General features: G+C 37.5%; 1 protein-coding gene across 2 annotated transcripts in view; it reads left to right on the top strand.

Moving 5' to 3' along the window:
• The window catches only part of LOC122834134 (contactin-4), a 127,692-nt gene that overhangs the window by 54,480 nt on the left and 45,297 nt on the right, over window positions 1-27,915 (top strand). For both annotated transcript variants that reach the window (XM_044122283.1, XM_044122284.1), the window contains 5 exons: window positions 2,682-2,750; window positions 12,808-12,943; window positions 19,656-19,779; window positions 21,987-22,162; window positions 25,026-25,121. In XM_044122283.1, coding sequence (XP_043978218.1) covers window positions 12,883-12,943; window positions 19,656-19,779; window positions 21,987-22,162; window positions 25,026-25,121 — 457 coding nt within the window. In that variant the 5' untranslated portion in view covers window positions 2,682-2,750; window positions 12,808-12,882. The remainder of the gene's footprint in view (window positions 1-2,681; window positions 2,751-12,807; window positions 12,944-19,655; window positions 19,780-21,986; window positions 22,163-25,025; window positions 25,122-27,915) is intronic.

Here is a 27,915-nt window from a genome sequence, read left to right on the forward strand (position 1 = left end):
AGCTAATAAGGACAATATTGACACCAAGAATTTTTTTTTTCTTTTTTGAAAGAGCAACTGGCGAAAATTCAAGTCACTTTTTTCTGACTACAGAAAAAAGTAGTTAACATGCTGTTAACTTTTTGGAGACATTAACAGCATGTTGCATGTTTTCGTCATTAATAGTTAGCATTAGCTTTATTGTCAGAGGTTGCTATAAAGCGAGAAGGCTTTTAGTCAAGCTAGTTCTCAACATATGGTAACTAAGAAAGCTTTGAAAAATCCTTTTGCTACTTTTAAATATATTTGTTTTCTAGTAACATTTTTGTTTCCTGCTAAAAAAAGGGGAATAGTTATAGAGTGACAAACAATATACAAGTAAGTTGTAAGCACTGTGAGAATACCATGACTAGCTGATTGTTAATAATCACTAACCGCTAATACTGAAAAACAAACACATGGAATATATCTTTTTATCTATTGAAATATGGCCAAATTTTTTAGCATAATGTGAAACACGATTGGTGCCTTGACTTTACTCAACAGTAAATGATAATAATAATGAAGAGAACATCAATGTAGTTACACAATATTTTTTTTTTTTATAGCACACATGCTAATGTAGAGAAATACAGGAAAAACACTGATGTGTCAGTTTTTATGTTAACATAATTTTCCTTTTAGTTTAACTAAAAGATTATGATTGTCTTTTTAAATTCCCTCATGACTCCAAGTATTAAATATGATCTTAGTATGTACAGTACATAGATTTTTATCTGAACTGTGAGGCTGTCAAATCCACCATGTTCCACTTCCATGACAGATAAAAGTTAAAATCTCTAGAGGATAAAACCGAGCAACTGTACTCTGTTTAGCCCTCTTGGTGTCTCCTAACATCTGGATCTCATGCATTCTTGCAACCTGAATGAACAGCAGACATGTCTCAGTATGTCTAAAAAGCACAGTTTTATTTATAGAGGAGCCATGTTGTGATGACTTCCTGAGGCCCAATTACAAGGAGTTAAACTAGGAAGTAAAATTTCTTTTTCTTCATATTTGATATATGTAGCATTTTTACATCAACTGAAGTTAACATAGTTAATTGATTGTGCTATAAAATGGAACTATATGTGCCTGAAAAACCCATAATGCTGCCCCTTTAATACTCTCAGTTTCTGGGCTTCTAGCAGCTATTTGACACATCGTTTTCAGTCTTTAGAATATAGTCTGGCTAACATATTAGTAACATAAGAGTCAAACAATATTAAGGTTTTACCATTACAGCATTAGCTTATTGTAAGCAATAGTAGTATTCCATAATGTTTAGCCAAATATTCTTGATGTGTCAAATTAATTCCCTTCAAAAATGAGAGCATCGGCAGTTAAAAGGGCATTTCAGAAATAATTTTTCCAATGACGTGTTAAATTCCAATATATTTCACCTGGCTGTTTCCTCTCCCTAGACAAGCTCCAAATAGAAGCTGTTTCTTGTTATACTAAAGTACAGTTCATGTTTAACACTAGCAGTCTGCTTTCCCTTTTCACAAAGGAAATCAGTATTGGTGTGTTACGTTTTATTTTTTTCATGTTCTCTGTGTTCAGAGCTTTTATTCACTCGCACAACCACTCCGCTCTTTTGTGATAGCATTAATTGAGTCTGTCCTGCAGAAAACCAAATTAGAATGAGTGACTAGCCTCTGTTGCATAGGTGCAGAAATCCAGGTTATTATGATTAGTTTTCTTCTGTGTTTGGAATTGCTTGAGTTATTACAGTTATTTATAACCTCAGAGTACTTTGCATGTCAACACAATGACATCTCTCTCTAAAGCACACCTTTTGTTTTTCTGAATTATTTTGGTATTCTTTATTCAAAAACTCACATTCATCATTTTGTTCATTTTCTCTGACCTATCCAAGGTCAGTCCCTGAAGGTGTTGGGCCCAGAGGAGAAACCCAGACATCTTTCTCTCCAGTAAAACTCTACATCCCAAGGCGTTTTCACACCAAGCTCATGTAAAGTCCCTCTGAGTTCAGGGTCTGCCCCAGGTTCTCCCTCCAGTGGGACAAGAAATTCCAGGTGTCCAGGAAGCATTTTAGTCAGGTGGCTGCAGCAGATTTACCAAATGAAGAAATATGGTTTGCTTTGTGTCCCATGTGGCAATTAAAACCCAACAGAAGGATGTTCCATACCTGCTTTGACATCTGCTAATTTGAAGTAATTATCCTTATTCTACTGATAGTCTGAACTAAGATAATGGGAACAGTAATGCAAAGTTCTCAGATATAAATGTAGTATTGAAAAGACAGCATTTACAATATTTATTGTCTTCAAAATCTGACGTTTACTTACAGAGTGATTACTGTCTCTTTAAACAATGAGGGGAAAGTCTAGATGATATCAAAGATTTAGAAACTTCATAGATGGTCTGCAACACTTTGATTACACTAGTTCAGCGTTGTGACTGTAGTCCGTTCCATAGCACCTGCAGGAAACCCTGAGAGAACTTCTTGCCATTGGAAACCCTTTCTGTGCTGAAAACCCAAACCTAGAACCTAGAATCACCCAGATATGAGCTACGATCAGGAACACTTGTGCTACTTGTTCTTCCTTTTATCAATCAGCTGAACTCAAGTTTTAAGACGTATCAAGCTTTTTTATCCTCACTAATTTCTCAATATTTTCTCCCTCTTTCTCTTCTAGCTTGCCAAAGTAGTGACTGTGTCTTGGCTGTGAAGGAAGGAGCGAGAAGGCACAGACCCCACTTACTCTGTGAGTACTCAATCAGTGAGAAACATGCTTGTTGTTGGCCTCTGTGATTTATTGCCTGTTATGAATGACCGCGACCAGCAGCTGTTTTTCCAGGTAGGGGGCCGTGACAGCACACGGTTTCTTGGGAATCTGTGTCTGAACAGATGTCTGTGGTCTCTTCTATGTTTTCCAAACTTATTGTTTCCGAATTTATACTGTCATGTAGAAATTAAATTACAACTCAGTGTTTGGTCCATTTTTCAGTTTGTTCCATATTTATGGTGCATGGAAGCTGAGTGCTGTTTCTCCATGTTTGGTTCTAGCTTTAAGCACTAAAACATGATTTGCATGCTTATGCTTATATAGTCCCAATAACATTCAAATCATTTCCAAGTTTTTGTGGAATATATTCCCACTCAGGGGAAAAACATTTTTATGAAGTGGAACTGAACTGTTTGAGACGTCTGAGAACTAATACCTGAGAAACTGATTACTAACAGAGGTCGCTTATCTAAAGGATTTCTGAGGATTAAAATGTGTTTGTCTGTTTTGAGAAACAGTTTAGTTAAAGAAGTCAGTAATTAACTGTCCTAATCTCTTATGGTTTTTCTCTGTAGTATTTTCATGTACAACCTGTGACAGTTTAGCACCTAAGCTGCAGAATCTTTTGCCCCCCAGGGACTGACAGGATCTCAGATGAACTGTAATCTTAGATCAGGAAGCTTTTTGGTTTTTGGCTGGATATTTATTACTTAGTGTTTTATAAATAAACAAAGATGAAGCTGGATGGTTTCCTGGCTCCTGGAAGTATACTCAAGAAAAGGCACCGTCATGCTGATGTCTTTATGGAGCCCTGCGCATTGCAGGAAGTACCTCTTATCCAAAACAGGTAGAAGGGAGAGAGGGGTCTTAATTAATACTCAGAAGGCTGCAGAGAGATCATTTATATAGTCACATGTTTAACCAATTACTCAGAGTGTAATGAAGTGGAACATGGCTCAACAGAGATCCCAGGACACCCTACAGTTCCCTTTTTCTTCTTGTGCTAATTTGGCTGCTCCACAATGGAAAACTAATCTGCTCGAAACGTTAAAGCAGGAATCTCTTTTCTTCGGATACCTGCATTTATCTGGGTCAGAATTCAACAGTGCTTTAGGAATTTCCACGCTGATATCTCAGCATCGCCAGCTAGTCGGAGAAACGGAGGGGGAACACACTATGTACACTATGAAAAACACAAAGTATTTCTGTCTACCTTCTTGTGCAAATATTATGGTACATTTCAAACAAGACAAAAGTAATTTACAAGTAACTTTTCAGCAGGTGATGTGAGCTTGTGTTAAGTCAATTACTCCTTAATATTGATCAATAAAAAAATCAAATTTTTGTTCACTTATAAGAAAACATTGTTTACATGTTATAAGTGGAAACATTCTGTCAGAGGGCTTTTGTTAACAAAATTAAAGCGGCATTAAAATTTTTCAGTTTTTTACATATTTATTGAAACTGTCACTGTCTTGACTGTGCAGTATAAGATGGACAATCTGTGAGAAATCTGCATCCTCAGGCTTCTCCCAACAACCAACCAGAGCCAGGGGGCGGGTCTTAGAGCTGTCAGTCATAAAACTGATCTGCAGACAGCGGCTGCATTTGTTTGGTTCTGTAAACAACGTGCTGTTGTGTGACGTCAAGGTTCTGTTCCTGCACATACAGGTAACTTTGTGGATGTAAATTGTTGACACAGAAGTCTGATTGCAGAGGCATATAATGAGTAGTATGAACGACCATGCCAAAAAAATGTAATTTCATTTAAAAAGTCTGAATTGAGTGTCGAGACCTGCTGTGAGAACGTAGCCTGTGAAAGATATTCAATTTCATGAAAGTATGACTTATTAAAGTAAATAAGTTGTACTTCAATGACTTATTTTGTTGTGTGGAATGTAAGAAAAGACATGATCAAGTGGTACCACTCAACCAGAAAACAATTGTCAACATTAGGAATGAGAACAAGTGATCCATTTATTTCTAACCAATGGGTCTGGGTATGGGACACCAACCCTGCTGGGTACAAAGGCTACAGCCGAGTTCTTCCATTAGTGCGCTTCTGTCTGAGATTTTACATGCAGCCCCATATAATCTGATGCTCATTTTTTGTCTGATATCAGATCAATTTCCAATATTAATATCGGATTTATATATCTTGCTGAAAAGTTACCTATAAGATAGTTTTTTTATTATTCCAAGTGTTGTAAGATATTTGAGAGCAAACAGTGGTTTGTGTTTTTTCAGTGCATTCCTGACAGAGAGTGTCCCTTCCAGGCACCATTAGCCATCTCCCTTCCAACACTTCAAACTGAGCATCGGCCACGTTTAAAAATGAATTATGGTTGTTCCTTTTTAAGAGTATGTAAATTAATCACATCCAACTCCTTCAGGTTTCTGGACCATAGCCAAAAAAATAAAATAAATAAAAACCTGCACCCTCTGGATTCTGAGGATCCATAGATCATGGTAACGGAGTTGTTGTGTCTCTGACTTAAACATCTCCAGGAACTGTCGTCTCAGCATTCCCAGCTGCTGTGTTCGGGGTTCGTGCTTTCAGGAGCCCTGAGCGTGACTTTGAATACGAATCAAAGCAGAGCCACATTTGTGTGGAAGTGGACAAAATAAAGTTGATTAGCTGGAAAGCGAGAGTGGACAGCTGACTACGGGGAACACAAATGAACATCGATCACTGGGCAGAGCAGGTCTGCTAATGACTTAAAACGCTGCAGGGGCTTGTTAGTCAACCTCTGTGATAGGCATTAATGCTTCCCGTAGCCTCACAATGCACTAAATGCTAACAATGTCATCATTCTTAATTGAGCAAGTCAGTATTGGCAAATAATGGGCTTCTGATTTGCACAGGATGGATGGATTATGGAGCATCGTGAGGAAAGTGCTGCTCTGAAGGTAACGGGTGAAGGAGAGCTTTGGGTGCACTGAGTGCTCTCAACATGGCCCACTCTTTAAAGCACTCAGTGTTTACATCCCAATCAATCAGCTGTCAATACTTTATACTTTACACATCAACAGCTAGAAATGATTTTTATACCGACATTATCACCAAAGTATTAATACCCATTTAATGTGTCGGCCACTTTGTCTGAAATTACAACCACAAACGTCACTTAATGGATAAATTATGTAATAGACCCAAATAAAATAGTGAATTTAAATGTAGAAAAAGATGATTAAAAAGGACTTCAATAGAGGGCTTGTTGGACTCCTGATTTGCTATATACATGTACAGATGCTGCTTATTTAGTCCTGTTGTTTTGAGATACTGTTTTTTGTTTCTATTTTAGTTTATTCATTTTATTATTTTGTTTTTAATTTCTCTGACTTTGGTTAGTTTTAACCCCAAATTGGGCTTAAAATTGCATATTACTGTGATGTAGTAATTATAAAAGAAGCTTATTCAGACTGGTGCATGACTGTATGTTCAAAGTGGAAAAGTTCAATAAAAATATTTTGGTAAGAAACAAAAAAGGGACTTTAATATATCAATTTCTATTAATTCATTCCATATTTTTTTGGGGGGGGGGGTTTTGCATTTTTTACATAAAGTCCCGAGATCAAACTTTTGCATATGTTTCTGGTACTCCCGGAAATCTGATGCACAAGCAACATCTGCAAACTGCAGCAACGGACCACAAAGCTGCTTTTCATGGCGCATTGGGGGTTAATTTTTGCTTCAAAAAATGATCTGATTGGACGCTGGAAAAGACTATTGTTGTGTTAAAAGTTTTCTAAAAGGAGTTAATCTATCAGCGAAGTTATTCGAGCCTAAAAATTTTCAGAACAAGAATCCAGAGAAACCCCCGTACTGGTTTATAAATCACAGACTACTTATTCTTAAACAAGGGGAACTAATGTGGAGTTTTATACTTTATTTTTTTTCTTTTGCCACAATGCTCCTTTGGTTTGTTATTTTGTTGTATTACCTTCTAATTCATGTAAAACACTTTGAACATCTTTGTTGCTGAAAAGGTACTTTATAAATAAAATTACATTACTTTACCTTTCCTTAAAATAGCATCTCAATGCTAAACATGTAGCAGCAGCACATCGTCCAAATGTCTAAAGAATGATGATGCACCAAAATGAAGATTAAATAGCAGATTAAAAACAATGAATATCTTTGTTGTTTAGGTCACGTGTCCATTAATTCAGTCATTTAGCAGCAAAACATTTTCTTGAATTAAACACGTTTATTTTGTCCTGTGCAAAATGTGATTTATTAAAAATAATTAGTAAAGACTTTGCAAATAACCCAATTAAAAATGTTAATCAAGTCCCACTGCTAATAAAAATTGCTTTCATTCTTTTGTAAAACCATGCTTTGCTGCATTTGCAACAGGAAGTCTTCCTCAAATATCTCTACCAACTTTCTACATCAAGTGGTACCAGGCAGCTCCGCCTCATCTGCAGAGCTGGCTCCATGGCCGGTGTGAGCCTGGAGTCTGTGGAGACGGTGGTGGAACAGATTACACTGTCTAAACTCAGTTTAGTCCTGGAGAACACCAGTCATCCCCTGTACACTGTTTTCTCCAATCAGAGGAGCTCCTTTAGTGACAGGTTCCTCTCACTGGGTTGTTCAACTGAGAGAATTAAAAATTCCTTTGTCCCACGGGCCATTAGGCTTTATAATGCTGCTATTTGTGAGAGGGAGACGGGGTAACTAGTATTTTAACATATTTAAGCACTTTTATTTGACCTCTTTTTGTGGTAATGTATTTATTATACTCTTGTACCTTTTATGGATGTCTCCAGCTGTACGATTTGAATGCTGTGTGGATGTGAATTAATGTGTGAGCAACAGATAACCTCAATTTCCCTACGGGATTAATAACGTTTAACCTAACATCAGGTACATCCCTTCTTCTTTACAGAAAAGCTCAATCTTGGTTCATTTCCATGCAGAGTTGAAATGCGTGTCAACATGTTTCCAGATGATTCGGACTGTGTACCCTAACCCAAACAAACCAGATCCTTAGTCACATGTGAAACAGGAAAATTCCATCATGTTGCAACATGTGAAACTTGGTGTAGCATGCTTTCCTACATAGTTATAATAATAAACTTTATTTAAAAAATTACAACGTACAACTCAAACATAAAAGATGTGCTGTACCAAAATGTAGCATAAGCTAATTAGCATCTGCAGGCCCATGACAGTTTTCAAGAGTGAATATACAATAAAACGATAAAACAGAAAACAGACATGTAGAGTATCTTGGAATTGCATGATTTCATTTCCCTTCATCTTAAAACGGGTCCTTCATGTTGCTGTAGTTATTCTTGCTGTTTCCTGTCATGACGTGGAACATGTGACCCTGTTCTTCCTATGTCACGCCACGTAGGGAGAAACTTGCATGAAATGTGGTAATTTTTTTATTTATTTTTTTTCCCACCTACAAGGCTGGTGCCAGCTCCTTACAAATTGAACCGTTTCCATTCCCATCACTGATCTGCGTTTGGGCCAGATTCCACATGAATCAGACGATTCCATCTGGACGCTTCACTTTTCTGTCACTGAGCGTAAACTCTGCTTGTTTCAGCTCCTCTCCTCACATGCTGCTCAGTAAGTGCACCTGATTTTTAAAACTGATTAATTGTGGCTTTATCTAAAGGTGGTTTAACAGCACATTAATTCCTAAAAAGAATTTTTAGAACTTATCTGAAAAAATAAGTTAAATATTACAGTAACTTAGAATTTCACAATATATAAGCCTTTCATCTAACTCTATCAACACTCACACTTCTGTTGGATTCATTTGGAATCTGCTTACCTGGTTCCTTAATTGAAACAGAATTACTTTAAAATCCAAAATCAGGCAGATACAGCTGCAAATAAGGAATTTTTCACATCTTGGATCTTAAAGCAGAAAGAATACTTATGCTGTTTGATAGATACAGTTTCCTCACTTTTCCTCACAGCAAAATATATCAACCAAGCCAGCCTCATAGGGAAAGGCATCAACCAAAACTCCCATTATTGACCCGTGCCTCTGTGTTTGATTGAGACCTGTGACAGGGCAGACGGCAGTGATGACAAACAAAAAGTCAGAAGGTTAAAAAAGTGGAAACCAAATCAATAACTATGGCTGATGAGATGTGGCTTGAATGATCTGCACTGAGCTCTCTCAGAATAAATAACGCGGAGCGTTGTAAATCTACTGCTCTTTGCCTGAAAAATGATTTTATTTTTGCTCCCCTCTTCAGTCACGATTACTGATTTCTCTGTTCTTGTTACAGACATCTGAGCCAGTTTACTCTGGGAACTGAAATTAGAAGATACAAACACAAGCAAAACTAAAAAATACCACTTTACACACTATATTGTTGAAAGATATTGGATCATTTGGCTTTGCTTCCCATTCTTTACTCCTTCACAAACAGTGGAACGCTGTGTTCCGTTTTTACTTACTTACAGACCCAAGTCCTAGACTGGCTGTTCAGACAGTCTAGGGTCTGGGAGGAAGGTTCCTAGGAATTTTTCACCATTCTTCTGAGACAACATTTGAGGTCAGACACTAGTGTTGGATGAGAAGACCTGGTTCACAATCTCCACTCTAATTCATCCCAAAGTAGGGATGCACAGAGAAATTAGCCGCTGTAATGGAAAGATGTATAATGTGTTCCTTACCCCTCTTCTGCTTTGGGTTATTTACACAGTCTTATCATATGATTGGTCAATTTGCTTTCACACAGGCCTCTACAGCAGTGGTCCCCAACCTTTTTAGTAGAGCGGACCGGTCAACCCTTCACCAATCTTCTGTGGAACGGGGGGAGGTTGCAGGCGCCATAATGATCCAAGACCGACGCCGTTGTTTCTTACTCATTCTGCTGCATGTTGGCGCGCAAGACGTAACCGACAGCGTCCAGTTTAGGATTTTCAAAATAAAATCTCATCCAGACTCAATACATAGAACAGACATATTTAATTATTTCTTGCGCGGCCTGGTACCAATTGGTCCACAGACCGGTATCGGTCCGCGGCCCGGTGGTTGGGAACCACTGATCTACAGTGTTATGTAACAACAGGTCAGAGGGCCATGATCCTGGACACTGAATGTTACTTCCCCAACCTTGAACTTATCTGCCCCCTTTAGTGTTAAAGAACACCCCCTTTCCTTAACAGTGGACAAATGGCAAGATCATCTGTGTTGGGCTCCACAGAACCCCTGGTGCATAACCATCAAGGATTATGTACCTGGTTCTGGTCTCTTCTCTGACCAGAACCTATAAAAGGAAGCCAAATCCACTGTTAGTCAGAGCAGACTTGACAGACTCCTCTGACTCTGTATTTCTGTTCTCTCTTTGCAACTTTTTATAAAATGTCTTATTTCTTCTTATCCAGACTTTTGTTAAAGTATTTTTTCTCCACAACACTGCCCAATTAATCTGATTGTGTGAGCTCAATAATTGGCCAACACTTTGAAGCTGATCTTATCAACCTCAGCAAAGGTCTAACAACCATCCACTGTCCTCTCCTGTGACAGAGGTTTGACTGAGGTCATGGCTGCATGTTTGCAGTTAACAATACTCACCCCACTGTTGCCAATTCAGTGACTTTCTTGCTATATTTAGCAAAACATTTCAGCTGAAAAAAAATTGGTATTAGCCAAAATCGGAATTGTCAGACCAGACTCTTTCTGAATAGTGCATGTTAGGATCTGGAAGGTTCTGCTCTCTATGGATGTGATACATTACATCTGCCATAGCACTGCCACCTCTCTTATTATTTAATATTAGAGTCGGTTGATTGATTAAAAAAAAAAAAAAAAAGAAACATAGTAAAATGTGAACCAAATCTCAATTTTTATACTCTGTGATTGGTCAAATATATAACCCCTGAATGACTCAGATAGTAGGTCTAGCTATCACTTTCACTTTCAGTTTTAAGCATCATTCATCCCGAGGCAACAAGCAATGCTATCATTGGGTGATCACTGCCATATAGCAGTATCTATCAGTTATGTACTATAATACTCCATAAATGAAAATGGAACGCCTTGGAGAGGGAATTATTGGTGCATTAGATATATGTCACAAATATTTGTTAAACTGTCTAATCATAAAATGTGATTAATGTTAATAGTTCACATATTTTTTAGATGGTGGTAGAAACAAATGCTTCTGCATACAAATGTAAGATATGTGATTTTTCTGATGGTAATTAAAGTGCATCATATCTTTTTGAAAATAACATGTTTGCTATGTAGTCAGACCTGCTGATGCAGCCGTCGTCGTTAGCAGCAGTTCTTGGAAACGTTCAGTAATCATCTTGAATGTCCATGCTCCAGTTTCACATAATAACTCACATTCTAAGACTCACTGCAGTCATCAGCCTTAAGATTAAGTTCGACTCCCTTGAGTCATTATTAACTTTGCAATGTTGAAAATGTTTTATACTGTTTAATCTGCTCTGTAATTAGTCTTTAAACATGCCAAAGAACTTGTCTTCATTTTTTAAGATTCAGTATTTTTCTGTAATAATTTGGCAGCTTTTCTGTTGTAGAAACTCGTGTAGACTTCTGATGCCTTATTTTGCAAATGTTTCACTTTGTCATTCTAAAGTAATTAGCTGTGTTTTTTCTCCACTCATTAGTTTGAATCCACCATCTCCCAGAGAAAGTATTTAGTCACTGACCGTATCTGATTAGTTTGTGGGAGGAACAAAAGCTAAGTTGTATATTCCTACACAGGTTTCATAACATATAAATAATTCAACACACTTTCTTGGAGTTGGGTCCATAGTTTACCTGATGCAAAGCTTTTGTTTCAATAATAAGCGTATTGATTTTAGAAGCTTTTAAAAAATGTACTCAGAAGGTTTGCATACAGTGTTGTAAATATAATCACAGCCCTTTAACTTTTTTATATTTTGGTATGTTGCAATCACAACCTTCAAAGGATTTTACAGAAATTTTATAAGATGCACCAAAACCATGTCTGTTTATCTTTGGTGGATAATTTCCAGTCTCCATTTTCTGTGAAGGTTTGACCTGTTGATGCCAATAAGGCAATCCAGAATCTTCTGTAGGAGAGTATTTGCAACGCTTCTCCTGTTCATTCAATGAGCAACCACTAATCACAATGACATAGTCACTTTAAAGAGGAAGAAAAATGGGAGATGGCTTTCAATTTTTTGACAAAAAAGAATTATATATATATAATACTGCACTTCTCTGCTCTGTAGTCGTCTCCAGGATGAGATGGACACTCGGCCTGTTCAGCTGATAACATGGACTTAGTGAACTCATTCCTAGTTTTGTCCACGTTTCTGTTGAAGCTGAACTCTCCTCTTCCAGCCTCAGCAGGTTGAGAGCCACCACAACATTTATCATCAGAACAAGAAGAGCCCGACTCAGTTCATGCAACTGAAGTTTTTGTCATTGATATCGTATAAAATAAATGTCATCTTAGAAATTCTGTTTTCTTGTACTTACTTTTACTTTAGGTCCATTTTACATGGGAAATTTACTTTTGACCTTTTGTACAATAAATGTTTGATACTTTAACACTTTTACTCAAGTAATAATTTTTATAGGAGACTTTGACTTTTACCAAGATAAATCTATGGTAAGATACTGGTACGTTCAGTGAAGTATCACTTTGAGGTACTTTATACAACACTGAGTCTGATCACTACTAGTCACTGTCTTCTCCGATCTGACCAGCCAATAGTTTTCAGAGATTAAACACTTCCTGCAGCAGGATCCTGCTAATCTGTTGCTGCTTCTGCTTTTTTTTTTTTTTTTTTTGTCCTCCATTTGCTCTATGGAGATAGAGAAGCTGCAGTGTGCACTACATATCAGCTCCCACAGTATGAGCTGCTGGCTCAGAGCACAGCATGAGATCCTGGCCCAGGTTATTTGGTTGAATGAATTATTAATAGCACGCCAATTTTTCACAGCTTACTGCCTTTAACACATTCTCTTTTTTTTCCCCTGAAGTCGCAGATTCCGATTGCATCTAGTAATGTTCACAGAGCTCATGTGGTCTTGTTTCCTCTTTCTTTTTTTCACAGTTCCAAACAAAGGGAGTGTTTGCCTAGGAAGTGTTCTTCACTGTCTGTCTGAACAGGAATATTTCACCTTGGAAAATGAAGATGTTGTTGCCATGGGAACTCTTAATCCTTCTGTCACTCAAAGAGTGCCTTGCCGGTAAGATGCCAAGACAAGTCTCCTTTCATGACAGGGTGATATGCATACGTCTTTCAGAGAGAGAGACGGAGTTTGCCTTCTCTTCCCTTACCCGTGTCTGATTTATCATTTCTTAAGGAGAACTGATAGTGAACTCAAATAGAATCATTCTATTCTATTTGCTTTCATATCTGTGCAGATCCTACACCTACTTTGAGAGGTGGAAGCTCAAAACATCTCAGATTGGATTAAAATTCAGCTTTGGTAGCGTGTCCTTTCGGAACCAGTGCAGTGCATTCTGGGTGTAGGAAAGTTTTCAAATTCAGCTATCCTGTGGAGGTGTTGGGTTTCTTTAGCACTCAGTGCCAGTCAGAGGTTTATATGTCACATACGTACCACTCACCAAAAGTTAGGGTTGTTTGGTTTTCATTGGTCACTTCAGGACAAACCCCAAACCTTTATAGCTGAAGATGATGTGATCTTTTCTAAATTTATGGATACATGTCCAACTGTTGAATCCTTGAATACTTTTTGCACAACTTGCTGTTCTCTTACAAGGAACTTAAAGGGGCAGTATTAAGTAAACTCTACTTTTTTAGCTTTACATCATGTCATTAGGAATGAGGGAACGTCTCCAGACGCGTTGGCAGCTTTCCTCCTTTTTACACACTTGCACAAAAGTACACTTGTACTACAAACAAATCCACTCACTCAGTTTAACATATGTATTTATTTGGAGCATGCAGGAGAAGCTCTTAATCTACCTCTGAGAGACAAGGAGACCAGCATCAGACTTTAGTTTTCCAAATACCTGCATGAGTTACTGTTGAGGCTTTCCACTCCCTCTAAGAGCTCTCTGGTGTAACTTGGAGATTTACAACCAGCGGCCAGATTTGAGGCATATAATGTGTACCCAGATCAAGCCGACCGTTTACAAGTCATCACACAAATATACACTGAAATTTATACAGCATATGGAGCCGGCTCTATTGCTTTGTTATTTATGCCTTTGTTTCAATTGATTTAGCATCCTATCTCAAGTCAGCACTTCCACCGGGGTGTATCATGAAGTGTGCAGATGCAGAGCAGTGAGAGCAGAGGCCAGTGCTCTTCATCATATTCTGCAAGTAGTCTTGTGTTCAAAATGATAGTAGTGTATTTAAAAAAAAAAGTGAGTCAAGCTCAATATCTTTATTACAGCTTTTATTTCAATATAAAGGGAGGCGTTGGGAACTATAGAACATTCAATTCCAAAGTGAAAAACATGGCAGAAGCATAATCACATTTGTTATGAAAAAAGGAATGGTTTGAGAAATGGCAGCATCCACATTTTTCTCTATAAAACCAAACATGTACTGCATACTCTGAAAAACCATGAAGATTTTTGCTTTCCTGTGAATCACTGAACTATTATTTAGTTGCGTAAATTACAAAAAACCCAATCCCACCTCATCTGCATGACATGTAGATCTTGTTGTTTCTGGAATCAAGATCCAGCTTATCTACTAATGGGCTTTGGCTAGCTTGTTGAAACATCACTATAAAGACCATTTCCTCTTTAGAAAAATAACATGATGTTGTCAGATTAATATCAGATCAACTATTTTGATGTAGTTAATCTGTTTTCTTTTGTTCGTCATCTCTTTCTGGTTTTGGTTTTGAATCAGTTGAGGTCATTTTAACTAAAACACCCAAACATTTTCTGGAAAACTTAATAAAAAAATTTGCTCATACTCAGGTGTGAGTGTGTGCATGAATGACTGTAGTGTGAAGTGCTTTGGGGTCTTCTGGACTTGATATACGAGTACAGAGCCAGTCACCACTTTGCCAATTAATGGAAATACCGCAATTGCAAAATTGTGTTCTTCAACATTAGCAGAATACCTTCAAAGATTTGTGTACATTTATAATAATCCACAGCCTATGATGGTTCTGTTGGTGTCCTCTTACTTAACTATATATGGTAGTAAATTATGTAGTATGTGAAAATGTTACCAAAAACAAACGATCTAGTTAGTGCACACAATGCCTTTGAGTTTCCTTTTACATGCATTCCCATGAAACGTAATTAGGTGTAATGTGTTGTGAATGTACACCCACTTGGAGCAGTGGTCAGTGTTTACTGAGTGGGGTTGTTCTCAGGCAGATAAACGAAGCTCCCAATGTTTTCCCCAGGAGAAATAACCCAGCTTTTGAGGGTTCATTAATTTGTTTAATTTAAAGGACATTCCAAGCAGGGCAGAATCTGAAACGCCTCCCTCGGAGACGAGAAAGAGGGGAAACGAGGCCCTTACCTGAGGCAAAGACTCCCACTCTCATTAGGATGATCATAATGATGACAACGTGGGAGGGAACACTCTTTGTCCTAGTCAAGGTTAGAGACGTGTATCGGGGAAAGGAGAAAAAAAATAGAAAAACATCTCATCTTTCATCGTCTCAAGTGAACAAAGAGAAAATTAACATTTTTTTTCCCACACAGCAGGGTTGTGCAGCTTGGCTCATGACACGCCGTGTCTGAGGAAATGGAGGGTATGCACCAGTGCGTGGCAGCATGTGAGAGTGCATCTGCTAAAAAAAAAAAAGTTTCACTGGAGTAATTAGTGCACCATCGGTTAATTACTCCTGTGTATTGATAGTTTGGCAGACACAACCAAAACAATGAGCTTTACAGAGAACACACACGCACACACACACACTACATGTACATAGACAGCAGATCTGCTCTAATTAGATTAAAACCGTTCGAGAAGCTCTACTCTGAATACCCAAGCTCTTATGTAAACATCTTCTGAAAACTATCTTCCTTACATAATAAAAAAAAAAAGATGAATCGGAGCATAAATCAGTGAAGGCTGCATCACTTAGTAATATTTTAGATCATTAAAAAGATTGTATTGATTGAACTTGCCCTGTGTTTATTTTCTCTGTCTCCACTTACTATTCCTTGCAAAAAATCTTGAACTTTCTTCTTCATTTTGAAGCTTTGCAACCACAGATTGCAATTTATACTTCTGTGATTTAGTGTAGTAGACCAACATAAAATTATTTATCAGTAGCAATCTGAATTTTTTTTTACTTTCATAAACCCAAAAAATGTCCACGCTTGCGTTAATAGCTGAGCTAAATTTTAGCTACGCATTTTAGCATTTTACTATTTTAGAAAATATTTAGTGCAGTTATCTTCTCCTAAATTAATTACTACAGATAAATTCTAAAGCTTGGCCATCCTGTAAATTTCAAGTTGAGTAAAGTTTGACATCTTGACTATTGAGATTTCTTCAATCAGCGAGCTTTTTATATTCATGCTGTTATTTTGAAGTGGGTGAATACACTATTTCTGTTTCCTCTCCTCAGGTTCTCCACCCATGTTGTGGTGCAGCAAATGGCATTTATTCTGTACCCAGAACGAGTCGCTGTTCTAAAGTAAACAGTTTAAAATCTTCTGATGTCGTCTGTGTTTTCTAACCAAAGTTAATTAGTCAAAATCAGCAAGAGACTTGGCAAAACTCAACAACTATAAAACTAAATCCCGGAGTGAAAGAATCAAAGAATCACTTTCTGAAGTGCAAACAGCAAAAGTAGGAGTGTAATAGCAAATTTGATCCTGTTGGGGGCAGTATATTACGTTGTCAAATTGTCATTGAAGCATGGTATAAATCAATATGGTTGAATTTAGCGCTTTAGCTTTTGCTAGATATCATGTTCAGACAGCATGTTAGTGGAACTAATGTTCATGGATCGTCCTTCAAGGTTAATGCAGCTAACTTTTTACTTAGCAGTGCCCACCACTGATGAAATGCGAGACAGACTACAAATTTCTATTATCTTTGGACTGTAGATTTTTAAAATGTCCTTTCTCAGGTTTCACTCCAAGTCCCAAAGAACAGTGAAAGTGGAACTGTGCCTTCTTTCACGGCTGTTACATATTCCAGTTTTCTTGGGAAAGTCTCGGAAGGCATTCTCACCTACATTTGAAGTTTACTCTCTGCTTGCTGTGTTTTTGAGGTCTCTTAACAGATGTTTTCCTGTGTTTAAGACTGGGCTTTAGCAGTGCTGAAGGACAGGGAGATATTTTCCCTGAAGCTGCCACAGAGTTTTCTTGGCTCTGTGTTTCACCGTTCAGCTGGAAGTTGAACATTTGCTCCAGTCTCAGGTGGATTTGATGCTACGGCAGGTTTTGTTTAAGGACCTCCCCAGTATTAGGCTGCAGTTGGTCCATCTGTCCCTCCCTCCCCTCAACCCTGAGTTGGTCTTGAAGCAGTCCCTGTCGATTCAACCTTATTTCATTTCAGAGTGCTTTAATATTAGAACATTGTGCACGTGGGACCATTCAGAGCATAAAAATAAATAAATAAAAGGTTGACCACAGAGATATTGTGGGAAACCCCTGAGACAGTTTTTGATTTTGTTGATTGGTTTTTGTCCCTCACAACTATTGTTTTTTTTTTTTTCTATCCTCTGTGAGTTATTAAATCTTCAAACACAGTTTTTTTTTTTGCCTTCATATCTTATTTGCAATAGCTGGGCTCTTGGTAACATCTGTAAAATCGAAAGTTGTATTAATGACACCTGACTCCTATACAGAGTTTCACGACAAAGAATATTAGTACTTTTAATCTGCTGCTGCTACGAACCAGCAGTACCAGAACCAAAGTACCAGCAGCCACTGCATGCAATTTCACACTGACAGAAATCTAAAAATGGAGAAAAAGAAAAGAGACTGCGCAGTGAGGGCAAATTTATGATAGAAGTAAAAGGAAAGCAGTGCAGTTTTAGTTGTGTTTATCAAGAGGTAGTTCTGATGGCACCAGTCCACAAAGTCTGGAGTCAACTATCTGTACTCTGAATCATCTCCAACTGTAATGAGGTCGACTATGTCAGAGTCATAACAGAACATCTGAAGATAGCAGTGTGGGAGTTGGAAGAGAAGTCTGCAATTTAGAGAGTGAAAAAGGAAATGTGTCGGTACAGATTCCTGCAGGACTCCCGTCCTGCAGACCACCCTGTTGGAGACACAGCCATGTGTCCTCACATCCTGCCAGCACCCAGTGGGGCAGTCTGGTCATGATCTACACTTTACCAACCCTTTTGTTCTGTAGAGTATCCCCAAACAGATTTATTTTAGGTCAGTTTAGACTCATCTGTCCAAAGAACTGTGGAAAGTCACTTAGATATAACTTTGCAAATTTTGCTGCTATACATTTCCAGTAAGTCTTTCTCTAGACAACTCCTCCAAGAAAGCCATACTTGTTTATTCTTTTATTTAAACGAAACTGTCATGAACTTTAAAATTCAACATGCTAACTGAGGCCTGTAAATGCAGAGATGGATCTCTTGGGTTTTTGTCACTTATAGAAATTCATGTTCTGACCTTGAGGTCAATTTGCGCTGATGACCACTGTGAGGAAGAAATGTGACAGTCTGAGAATGTTGTCCACTTGTGAATGGAATGTTTAATAATGGGTTTCAGGGGGTCTGGAAATGGTGTTCTGACAATTTACAGATTCTCAGACAAGAGTCGCTTCTCTGGCACTCACTGTGGGAAAATAAACAATGTGGGGTTTTTTTTAGAAACATTAGGGGAATTAGAATTTTAGAAAGAGAAGACCATTCCTATTACAACATGCAATCTAAAATCCTGGAATTGAAATTAGGATGTGGAAGATATCAGTCAACAATTGTATTGCTTTCATGGCCAACCTATAAATGGCCAAGTTGATTAAAATTGTTAATGAAGTTCATTACAGCATCTGTAATGAATTAATCACAATCAATTACATCTTAATCAAAAACCACTCATTAACAAAGCAACATTTTTTATTCAAAAACCCTTTTTGCTGCTAAATGATTGTATAAATAGACATAGCTTCACTGATTGGCTACCTCCTTTTAACACAACATAGACTCAGAAATACTCTTTTCCAGCATCCAGTTGGATAGTTTTTTTTTAAACAAAAATAAATTCCTGGTGGGTGAAGAGATGCAGCTTTGTCTATTTGTCTATTGCTGTCATTTGTGGACGTCACTTGTGTCAGATTTACAAGAGTTTCAGAAACACGCAAATACAAAGATCCCGCCGGAAAACCTGGTATGGGTAAAAAATAAAAATAAAAAAAAAGAATTGCATAAAAATGTTTAATGCAACTAAACTTTTTTCATTAATTAATCAAAATTAACATCTTAGAGTCCAATTAATATGCTTATTTTGCTGGAGGTATTGTTTTAGAAGTTAATTTTCAGTAAAACTATATAGTTTTTTTCCCCTTAAAAAAACTGTTTAAACTTTAAATTTTCTTCATTTTTATCTTTGCTTTAAAATAATGGACTCTGACTCACGACAGCACAGAGTCTACTCAACATAAGCATTCACATTATTAGAGAGTTTATTGGTATAAAACATTCTGAGCACAAATGGAGCATAATAAGTAGGCTCCATCAGCTGCAGACTGTGCAGAATGGGCCCAGAGACCAATGTGATGCAGGGTTATCATTTGTTAATTGCTCTCTCATCGCAATGTGACATCTGCATCGTGACATCTGCATCGTGACATGATGGTTTATTAAATGCACTATGTACTCAGAGAGCCACCTGGGCAGCTAATTATAATAGGTGTGGAATTTACATAGAGCTTCCAGAGTGCTGAGTGATTCCTCTTTGCATTAATATGGTGTCACTTGTTCCACTTCATGGTACAGCTAATGTTTTATTTATTCTTTTTTATTTATGACGCAGAGAACGCCCGCCACGGTCCTGTCTTTACCCAGGAGCCCAGTGACAGTATTTTCCCCATGAGCTCCGGCGACAAGCTGGTGTTCATTAACTGCAAAGCGAAGGGTAACCCACCTCCACACTACAGGTACGTACTTTGTTTTAGCTGCAGGTTAATGTGGCTTTCACAATGAAACGTAGTGTTTCAATAGAAAAAGAAGAAAAACTTTTCATTTTACTACTACTATATGTGTTTTCGGATATTTATGGCCTATTTTAAAGAACGGTTTCTAACTCATCATTAGATGACTGTCATCTAATGATTTTCCAGCATTAACACAAAATTTTTACATACAGATTTTGAATTATGACGTGCTTATTTTTGTGTCAAAAAGGCAACAATTATTTCTATTGCTGCTGTTTCTACTGACATTTTGAAGTATAGACATAAGAAGCTGTCACACTTCATAGGTTTCCATTAGAAATGCAGAAGATAAGCATAAACATCCATATTTGTTCACAATGGTCATTTTTAAACATGTCAGCATCAGTCCAAGTGAAATTTTAATAAATGATATTTCCATCTTGCTGTTTGTGGGAAATATACAATGTGTGTATATAGTAAATTTGAATATCTGTTATCAGAGCGAAGAGCAATAATAATCCAGATGTTGACATTTTTTCCTATGGGTGCATCCCTGTCTGCCAAGTGTGCATTCAAAATGCATTACTTGGCTCTAAATATTAGAAAATGAATCAGATTTTGAAGTGCTCATGTACTGAATAATCCATGTATATTAGAATTAAGAATGTAAACATCAGTGCTGAACTCCATCAGGACAGGATTCACCATTTGTGCCTTGAAATCTCTGATTGTATTTCTACAACAATAAAGGTCTGCATAATTTAGTAGCAGCTTTAAAGTAGATAAGTTTTACAGAATCTAAACTTTTGTTTGTAGCTGATGTTAGTTAATTAGTCAGGTTAACTGCTCAATGAGACCTGCAGTCAAGTACTTAAAGGGACAGTATTATGTAAAGTCAAATTTTGTTTAATTTATTTATTTTTGCTTTACATTATGTTATACTGTCATCAAAAACCTACCTGCATCTCCTCCACTCAGTTCCTTCAGACTAGCCAACTGCAGTTAGCAAACACCTGATCTAACTGAGCATCTGCTGAGCTCATTATAGGAGCTACTTCTCAGTTCAACGCTGGTAAAAACACTGTTAAAGGGATAACCTCTCAAACCTGAATATTTGAGAAAGTAAAAGTGAGATTTTGACTTTCTTAGGACAATATCTATGTCTGCATGATTATTGTGCAACTATTAGTGAGCAGAATTATTGTGCAACTGAATTAAAACTGAAAACCTTCTCATCTCACTTGTTTATTGTTGTCCATTCAAGTGAGAATAATAAACAGAACTCAATATTGACAAGTAGACATATCTGACATTTAAAAAATAAATCAGTGACCAATATATCCACCCTTCTTTTCATTAACATTTATAAATCTTCCATTGCTGGAGTCTGTCAGTTGTTGATCTGCTGTTGATCAACTTTTTGTGCTGCAGCAACCACAGGGTTCCTGGCAGCTTCACATTTGATTCTTCTCCAATCTTTGGCAGTTAATTTATGTCTTTTTGTCTCAACATGTTTCTTGCGACCCTGTTGACTATTTGCAGCAAAACATTTGATGGTTCTGTGATCACACCCCAATATCTTAGCAATTTTCAAGTGCTGTATTCCTCTGAAAGACTTTTCAGGGTCCCTTAAATCTTTTTTGGCCACTTTTGCCTGAGGAAAAGAAGCTGCCGAATAATTCTACACACCTTGATACAGGATGTTGATCTCTTAGGCCCCACCCTCCCACACCAGCAGATATGTTTATATTCAATAAGCATCCAAGTTCATACAACTTGGAGTTGGAAAATATGCATACAAATGATGATATGATTGAAACTAAAACTTGTCTAACAATTGTTCACACAGTGTGCAGCATTTTTATAGTAGCTTGATTATACTATAGCATGGAAAACACATAATGCTTCCCCTTTAATAGACAAGTTGCCTATTGCTTACCAACTCATCCTAAAAACTACACTTCATTAATAATTAATATAAAACTGTATTAGTTTCCACACAGATGTTTTTTGCAGCAGAAAACATGAACAAAATAACTAAATACTCTGCCATATCTTTCTAAATTCTGTTAGTAGTTTTGAAACCTTTTAAAAATCTGGATATATCTTGATACAACTAGCAGGCCCCATTCATATTCATGATAAAAGCTGATCATCAGTTTTCTAACGTGAAAACCAATGATGTACCGGCGGCACATCTGATTTCATAGGTGGAAAGTGGATGGGAGGGACATAGACTCCGGCTCGGACCAGAGCTACAGCCTTGTTGAAGGGAACCTGCTGATCAATAATCCTCATTTTATCAATCACGGAGGCGTCTATCAGTGCATCGCCACCAACGCGTTTGGAACCATCGTCAGCAGGGAGGCAAAGGTCCAGTTTGCATGTGAGTATCTTTTCTGAACCAATTTTCTTTTCTTTCTTTTTTTTTTTACTTGTTTTTCAGGTGGTTATCAATGTGATGAGTGTATTGGTAAGAATTATCTCAAAAATACAAAAAATATATATAAATAAATAGAAAATGCTCAGCATAGGTGTCCAGGAGCACAAACACCTCCAATGATAGACTAACATGCCAAAAGCTGAGATGCACCATTTTATAATAAAATAATAAGCTTAGCGTGATAAATTCGAACCAGCTCTTTAATTTGCATGACTAAGCATTTTTCAGTTTTGTCTTGTCTTGTTCTACCAAAAGTCATTTTTCAAAGGACAATTTTATTTACAGATACTTCATGATTCATTTTCTTATGTATTTTGTCTCTTCAAAATCAGAAAATGTAATAAATATGGATAGACTGGATTTTATGTGATCAGCTCTGGCTAGTTTGTTACCACAATTATTATTCTCATCTAGAAGTATTTTCCTTCCTGTTCATTACTGCTGGGGTTCTGTTGCTGTGGTTCTGTTGCTGTGCTAGAACCGTCACACAGAGTAAACAGAGATACAACTAGTTCTGTGTGGATCAATAAGTGATTGTAAAGACAAACCCATGTTATTTACTGACTGCTTTTGGCGTTACAGGAAATACTTTGTTTGGCAGTTTCCTGTAAAGCAAAAGTCTCATTTAATAATGTCGATCCTGGTGTGTTTCCAGCAGTCTGTTTGTGAAATGGATCCATCTGGAACAGAAGCTGGAAGTTCACGTTTGATTCTTTATCCTCTATCAGAAAGGAAAAATCTAATAAACTCTTATCTTGACTCCCAGGAAATTTGCCACTGCTGCTTATTGTTTCTTGAAGGAAGGACAATAATGACGTTTGTGATCCTTCACTTTTTATCTCACGTCAACATCAGATAACATTCAGCATCAAAATGACTCTATATATATTTATATCTATATATCCTCTGAGGATAAAATACTGTTGTAGCTGAAGGTTTTTCTAATGCAGATTGTGACTTTAGTGCTTTTATAATTTTGACATATTATATAGTTCACCCCACTAGATGCTTTACACTCATCGCTTTTACAAATCAATCACAATTTTTTTTTTTTTTGACAAAATAATGTACAAAAAGGCACCTTTTAATGTCAAAATGACAATGAAGTAAAAATTAATAACTTGAAATAAGTGATTGCATAAATATTCACCCGTTTGAGGCAGTATGTTGAAGATTCACCTCTAGCTGCAATCACAGCATGAGCCTGAGCAAAACTCAAATTCTTGTAAGCATAAAGAAACATTTTTTTCAGTGTACAAGGGATAAACTAATTAGAATAATGTGAGTTTTAAATTCAAACACAAATATGAAAGTGGCTGTAGTTCAGTAATCGGATAACTGTTTAGATTTTAAAAACAGTTGAATTCTTTTCTCCTTTTTTATTCTATTGACGGATAAACCTGCATCCAAAGGCCCAGTCAAATCAACAATACATGGAAAAAGCAAACAAATAAATAAGATAAACAGTTAAACTAAGATTTTTGCTGCTTTGTTGATCCAAATCTTTGTTGAATCACCATAGATTTCTCCTCTAAATGGGGAATAAACTCATTTTTTACTTCCTCACAGTTGTGTAATAGTAGATGGAAGGACTTGCCTTCATTTCAGGAGGAGTTTTAATTAGCTGAGCTCTGATTTCACCCACGCTGATATTTGCGTGACCTCCCCAGAGACCAGTTGGTATTTTTTAGGATTGATATGTCTTCCTGCTATTTATACTGTGGTGCTGCAGAAGCGGTGTTTAATTAAAGGTGGGATCCTGACTGCAGCGTCCTTGGCCCGATCTCCTTCAAACTGGTGTTAGTGTTTTCCTGTAAGGTGGACGCTGTCATCCTACCATTTCTGAATTTCTTCCCTGTATCTGCTGAAGGCGAGTGAGAGTTGGTAGTGATCCACAGCTTTCTCCCTGACCTGTCTGCTGTAGAAACACAGCATGGAACATGCTCCATTAGTTTGTTCACAAACGTTTTCTGACAAACTCTTAAAGCCCCAGAGCAGTTCCAGTTACACTGTCAAACATTAACAGCAATAATTTTGGTCATTTAGTTAGCTAAATATTTGGTTCTAAATATGTAACTTCAAACTAAATATTTGGTTTGAAAGCTAAATATATCTGTTAGGAAGATAAGAATTTAGTTAATGAGCTAAATTGAGTTACCAAACTAAATATTGGAATATTGATCAGAATCACAGGAATCTGATCTGTGTTGTTCCGACTGTCGTGAAAAGATCAATGTCAGGTCGCATTGAGTCAAAATCAAATTCAAATCCCAGACTAAAAAAATAACCCAATTTTTTTTTTGTCTGGCACTTCATATTTAGCCTGAAGCTAAATATTTGGCTAAATACTTAGCTTTCTAACTAAATATTTAGTTTGTGAAGTAAATGTTCAGCTTAACTTAAAATTGTGCTTGATGGCTAAATATTTAGTGTGAAACTGACATTTATAAATGACCATAGTAAAAATCTGACTCCTTTTTTCCCCTCTGACAGGCTGAATAACTTAAATTATTGCTCCAGGTTTCTGACTGTGTAACTTTAGAAACATCACCACATGGAGATGTACTAGTAATTATGTGGGTGACTTCTGAATGTGAATATGTGCTTTCCATATTTTTATGAGCAAAACAATTTCAACACCATGTATCATTTTCTGTCCGCTTCACTCGACTTTGTATCAACTACTGGCAGTGACTTATTGATGTGCATAATATGAGCAGGCTTGAATATTTTTGCAGACACTGTATGCTGAGGTGTGTTTTGGAAATAACCTGATGATGTTTTTTTCTTTTTTCATCCCCAACAGTTCTGCAGAACTTCAGCCAGAAGCCGCGGAACACGGTGACGGTGAGAGAGGGTCAAGCTGTGGTTCTCCTCTGTGGCCCGCCGCCCCATTACGGAGGTACTGAACTCCCGACTGTTACTCTCCTCAATTGTCTTCCAGCTTCACACTGCTGCTCTGCTGCTTGCTTTAGTGTTTCTCAGTCTGCTGCTTATTGTCCTCCAGCAATAATGTCGGGATTCTTTGTTTTTTTTTTTTTTTTGGAACCCGACCCACTGCCGTTTGGCGCTGCCAGAGTTCTGGTGGTCTCTAACCTGCTGCTGCGCCTTTCCCAGACCCCTCTGCCTTCCTACATCTGTAGTTCACAGCCTTCCACTTCTTATCCTCAAACTCTCTTTTCCCGCCCATATGATCTGTGGACGTCCTGTCATCTAGAAAGCCTCTGCTGCTCCGCCTCATCCAGCTGTCATGTATGTTGTGGGTTTTTTGAGCAGGTTATCTGCTGGGTAATACCAGCGTCTGGTGGCGGAAGCATTCACCCCAGTGGCTCAGCTGTGTGTCGGCTCATGCGTCTGGTGCTGCTGATTAGCGGGCCCTCAAAGGGGTCGGCGCTCCCGCAGCTATTCGGAGCCCGGCGGCACAATTTCACGCCTCCTCAGCAACCTTCTCTCCCGCTCTCTTTCCTTTCGTTTTTTTTTCTTTTTTGAGGTTTTGAACCATTAAAAAACCATTTCATCCAGGATTACAGTAAACATTTTCCCCACAAAAACTGTCATGGCATTCATGTAGCAGATTAGAGATGATATAGCAGAGGAAACGATTAATCAATTTTTAAAATAATCACGGGATAGTTAATAATTAATTAAGATAATTACAATTAATAAATAATTGATTAACTGCAATTAATCGATTCTTGAAATAGTTGTCAACTACTGTAGTGATTGATTCATTGTTAACTGGAGTATACACTCAAATAAAGGCAATTTGCTGATAAAAAGCAAACCCATTCAAAGCAGTAATTCATCCAAAACTGTACAAAAATGATAGATTTTGCATTTAAGATGACATCTTTGTCTGCAAATATGTTTTAGACAAAATTCTTCTGAAGTGGCATTAGTTTTAGCTTCACCTGGTTCAGATTTACTTTATGAATGTTATGTTATTTTATTTTAGGCAATAATATGCTTAGTATTTAAAAAGGGAATTGAATTATCCGCTCTCTGTTTCCAAGCCAGTCCTGCGGCCGTGTGAAATTCCACACATTAGCAGGTTTTTTTACCTTCTGATTCCTTCCTGCTACCCCTTCGCCCTTTGAATACCCCAACCTCTTTAGTTTTCACCCTTAAAAGGATCATAGTCACACACTTGATGGGATTTTCACTGGGTGATAATGCTAGCTTGAGGTGTTTCAGCACCGGAATGTGTTGCCGCATCGTTTTTGGTGACATCACAGCTGCCTCGACGCTCGGCGCAGCGATTCTCAAGGAAATCTACAATGTGCCTTATTAAAGGAGGATTCATGTGAAGCTTATCTGAACAATCAATACCTAAGTGGCCTTAAAGGAGCGGCGCTGAGAGCTGAACTCTGTCGGAGGATGTGGGATTATGTGCCTGGAAGTCCTCTGTTGCTGTGGGACTGCGGCTCTTAAACAGAGCCGGGTTCTGATAGTCCCTAATCATGAAAGGTCTGGCAGTTCATGCCCCGACTTTCCTTGTAATGATTTCGAATCACAGTTTTTTTCCCCTCAAGGAAACGAATGGAACTTTTTAGCAGCTGCCAAGTGAGACAGACTGAGAGCAGAATGCTATGGTGTGATAAAGCAGGGCTGCAGAAATGGCTAAATACCTCCGACACTCCCTGCAGACTTAAACTCCCTTCCTCCTCTTCACTGTTGAAGTATTTGACTGCACACCTCGATTCTAATGTGCTCACCCCTTCTTTCCTTTCTTCATTTCGACGTGTGATGTTTGGAATAAAAGTGGGAAAGAATTCACTAAACTTTAAATATTTTGTCCCAACATTATAGTTGAATTAAAATAATTTTAGATTTTCTATCAGAAAGGATTGCATTCTTTACAGTATTTTTTTTTTTTTTAATCATAAAAATATCTCTGATATAGGGAATCTGACTTCTGATTTTAGACTACATTTACACAGAACCTCTGTCTGGAACCTGTCAGATTTTTCAGATGATGATTTGGGGAAATATTCCACATTTGGCTAGAACCACTAAGGCATGTCTAATATGCTAGAGTTAGAGTATTAGGCTGATTAATTGCAAAAAGAAATTAATCAGTTAATCACACAATCATTTAAAATGAACTCAATAATTTCCATTCTGATTATGACTATTTTTGAAAGAGGCCTCATGTTCCACTTTATTTACGGTTTTGCTGTGCGGCTTCCTTCAAATATTTGCTACTACCACCAACAGCAAAGTGTTCTGGTGCTATTAATCCTGTCATTTATTGTCACAGCTCCAATATATTGTATTTTGCTCTTTCTGTGTTATTTTATGAATGACTTTTTATGCCCTTCAATATCTAGTCTGACATATATAATCTCCTCTTCAGTTATTAAAAACCTGTGGGTATTATCTTTACCTAAACAAGCTTAACGGTGTCTGAGAATATAAATCCACCTCTTTGGCTGCTCACAGTTGGAATAGCAGATATTTTATAGGACTCAGTAGACATCGTCATGCTGCTCTGCCATGGTTTTTACCAAGCTGCTGGTTCTCTTCACTTGGTCCAGAGTTTGGCGTCTTGGCTGTTGAGAAACGATGGCTTCCTGGAGACGTAAACTCTGAAGTTTTAAATGTTACCCACTTGCTAACGTTTGTTAAATTTTATTGAGTATTTGGAAGTATAACTAACACGGGCTGTGCAGCTTCCTTCAATTCCTCCACTGCCA

The sequence above is a fragment of the Gambusia affinis genome, linkage group LG07 (assembly GCF_019740435.1).
Source record: "Gambusia affinis linkage group LG07, SWU_Gaff_1.0, whole genome shotgun sequence".
Taxonomy (NCBI): domain Eukaryota; kingdom Metazoa; phylum Chordata; class Actinopteri; order Cyprinodontiformes; family Poeciliidae; genus Gambusia; species Gambusia affinis.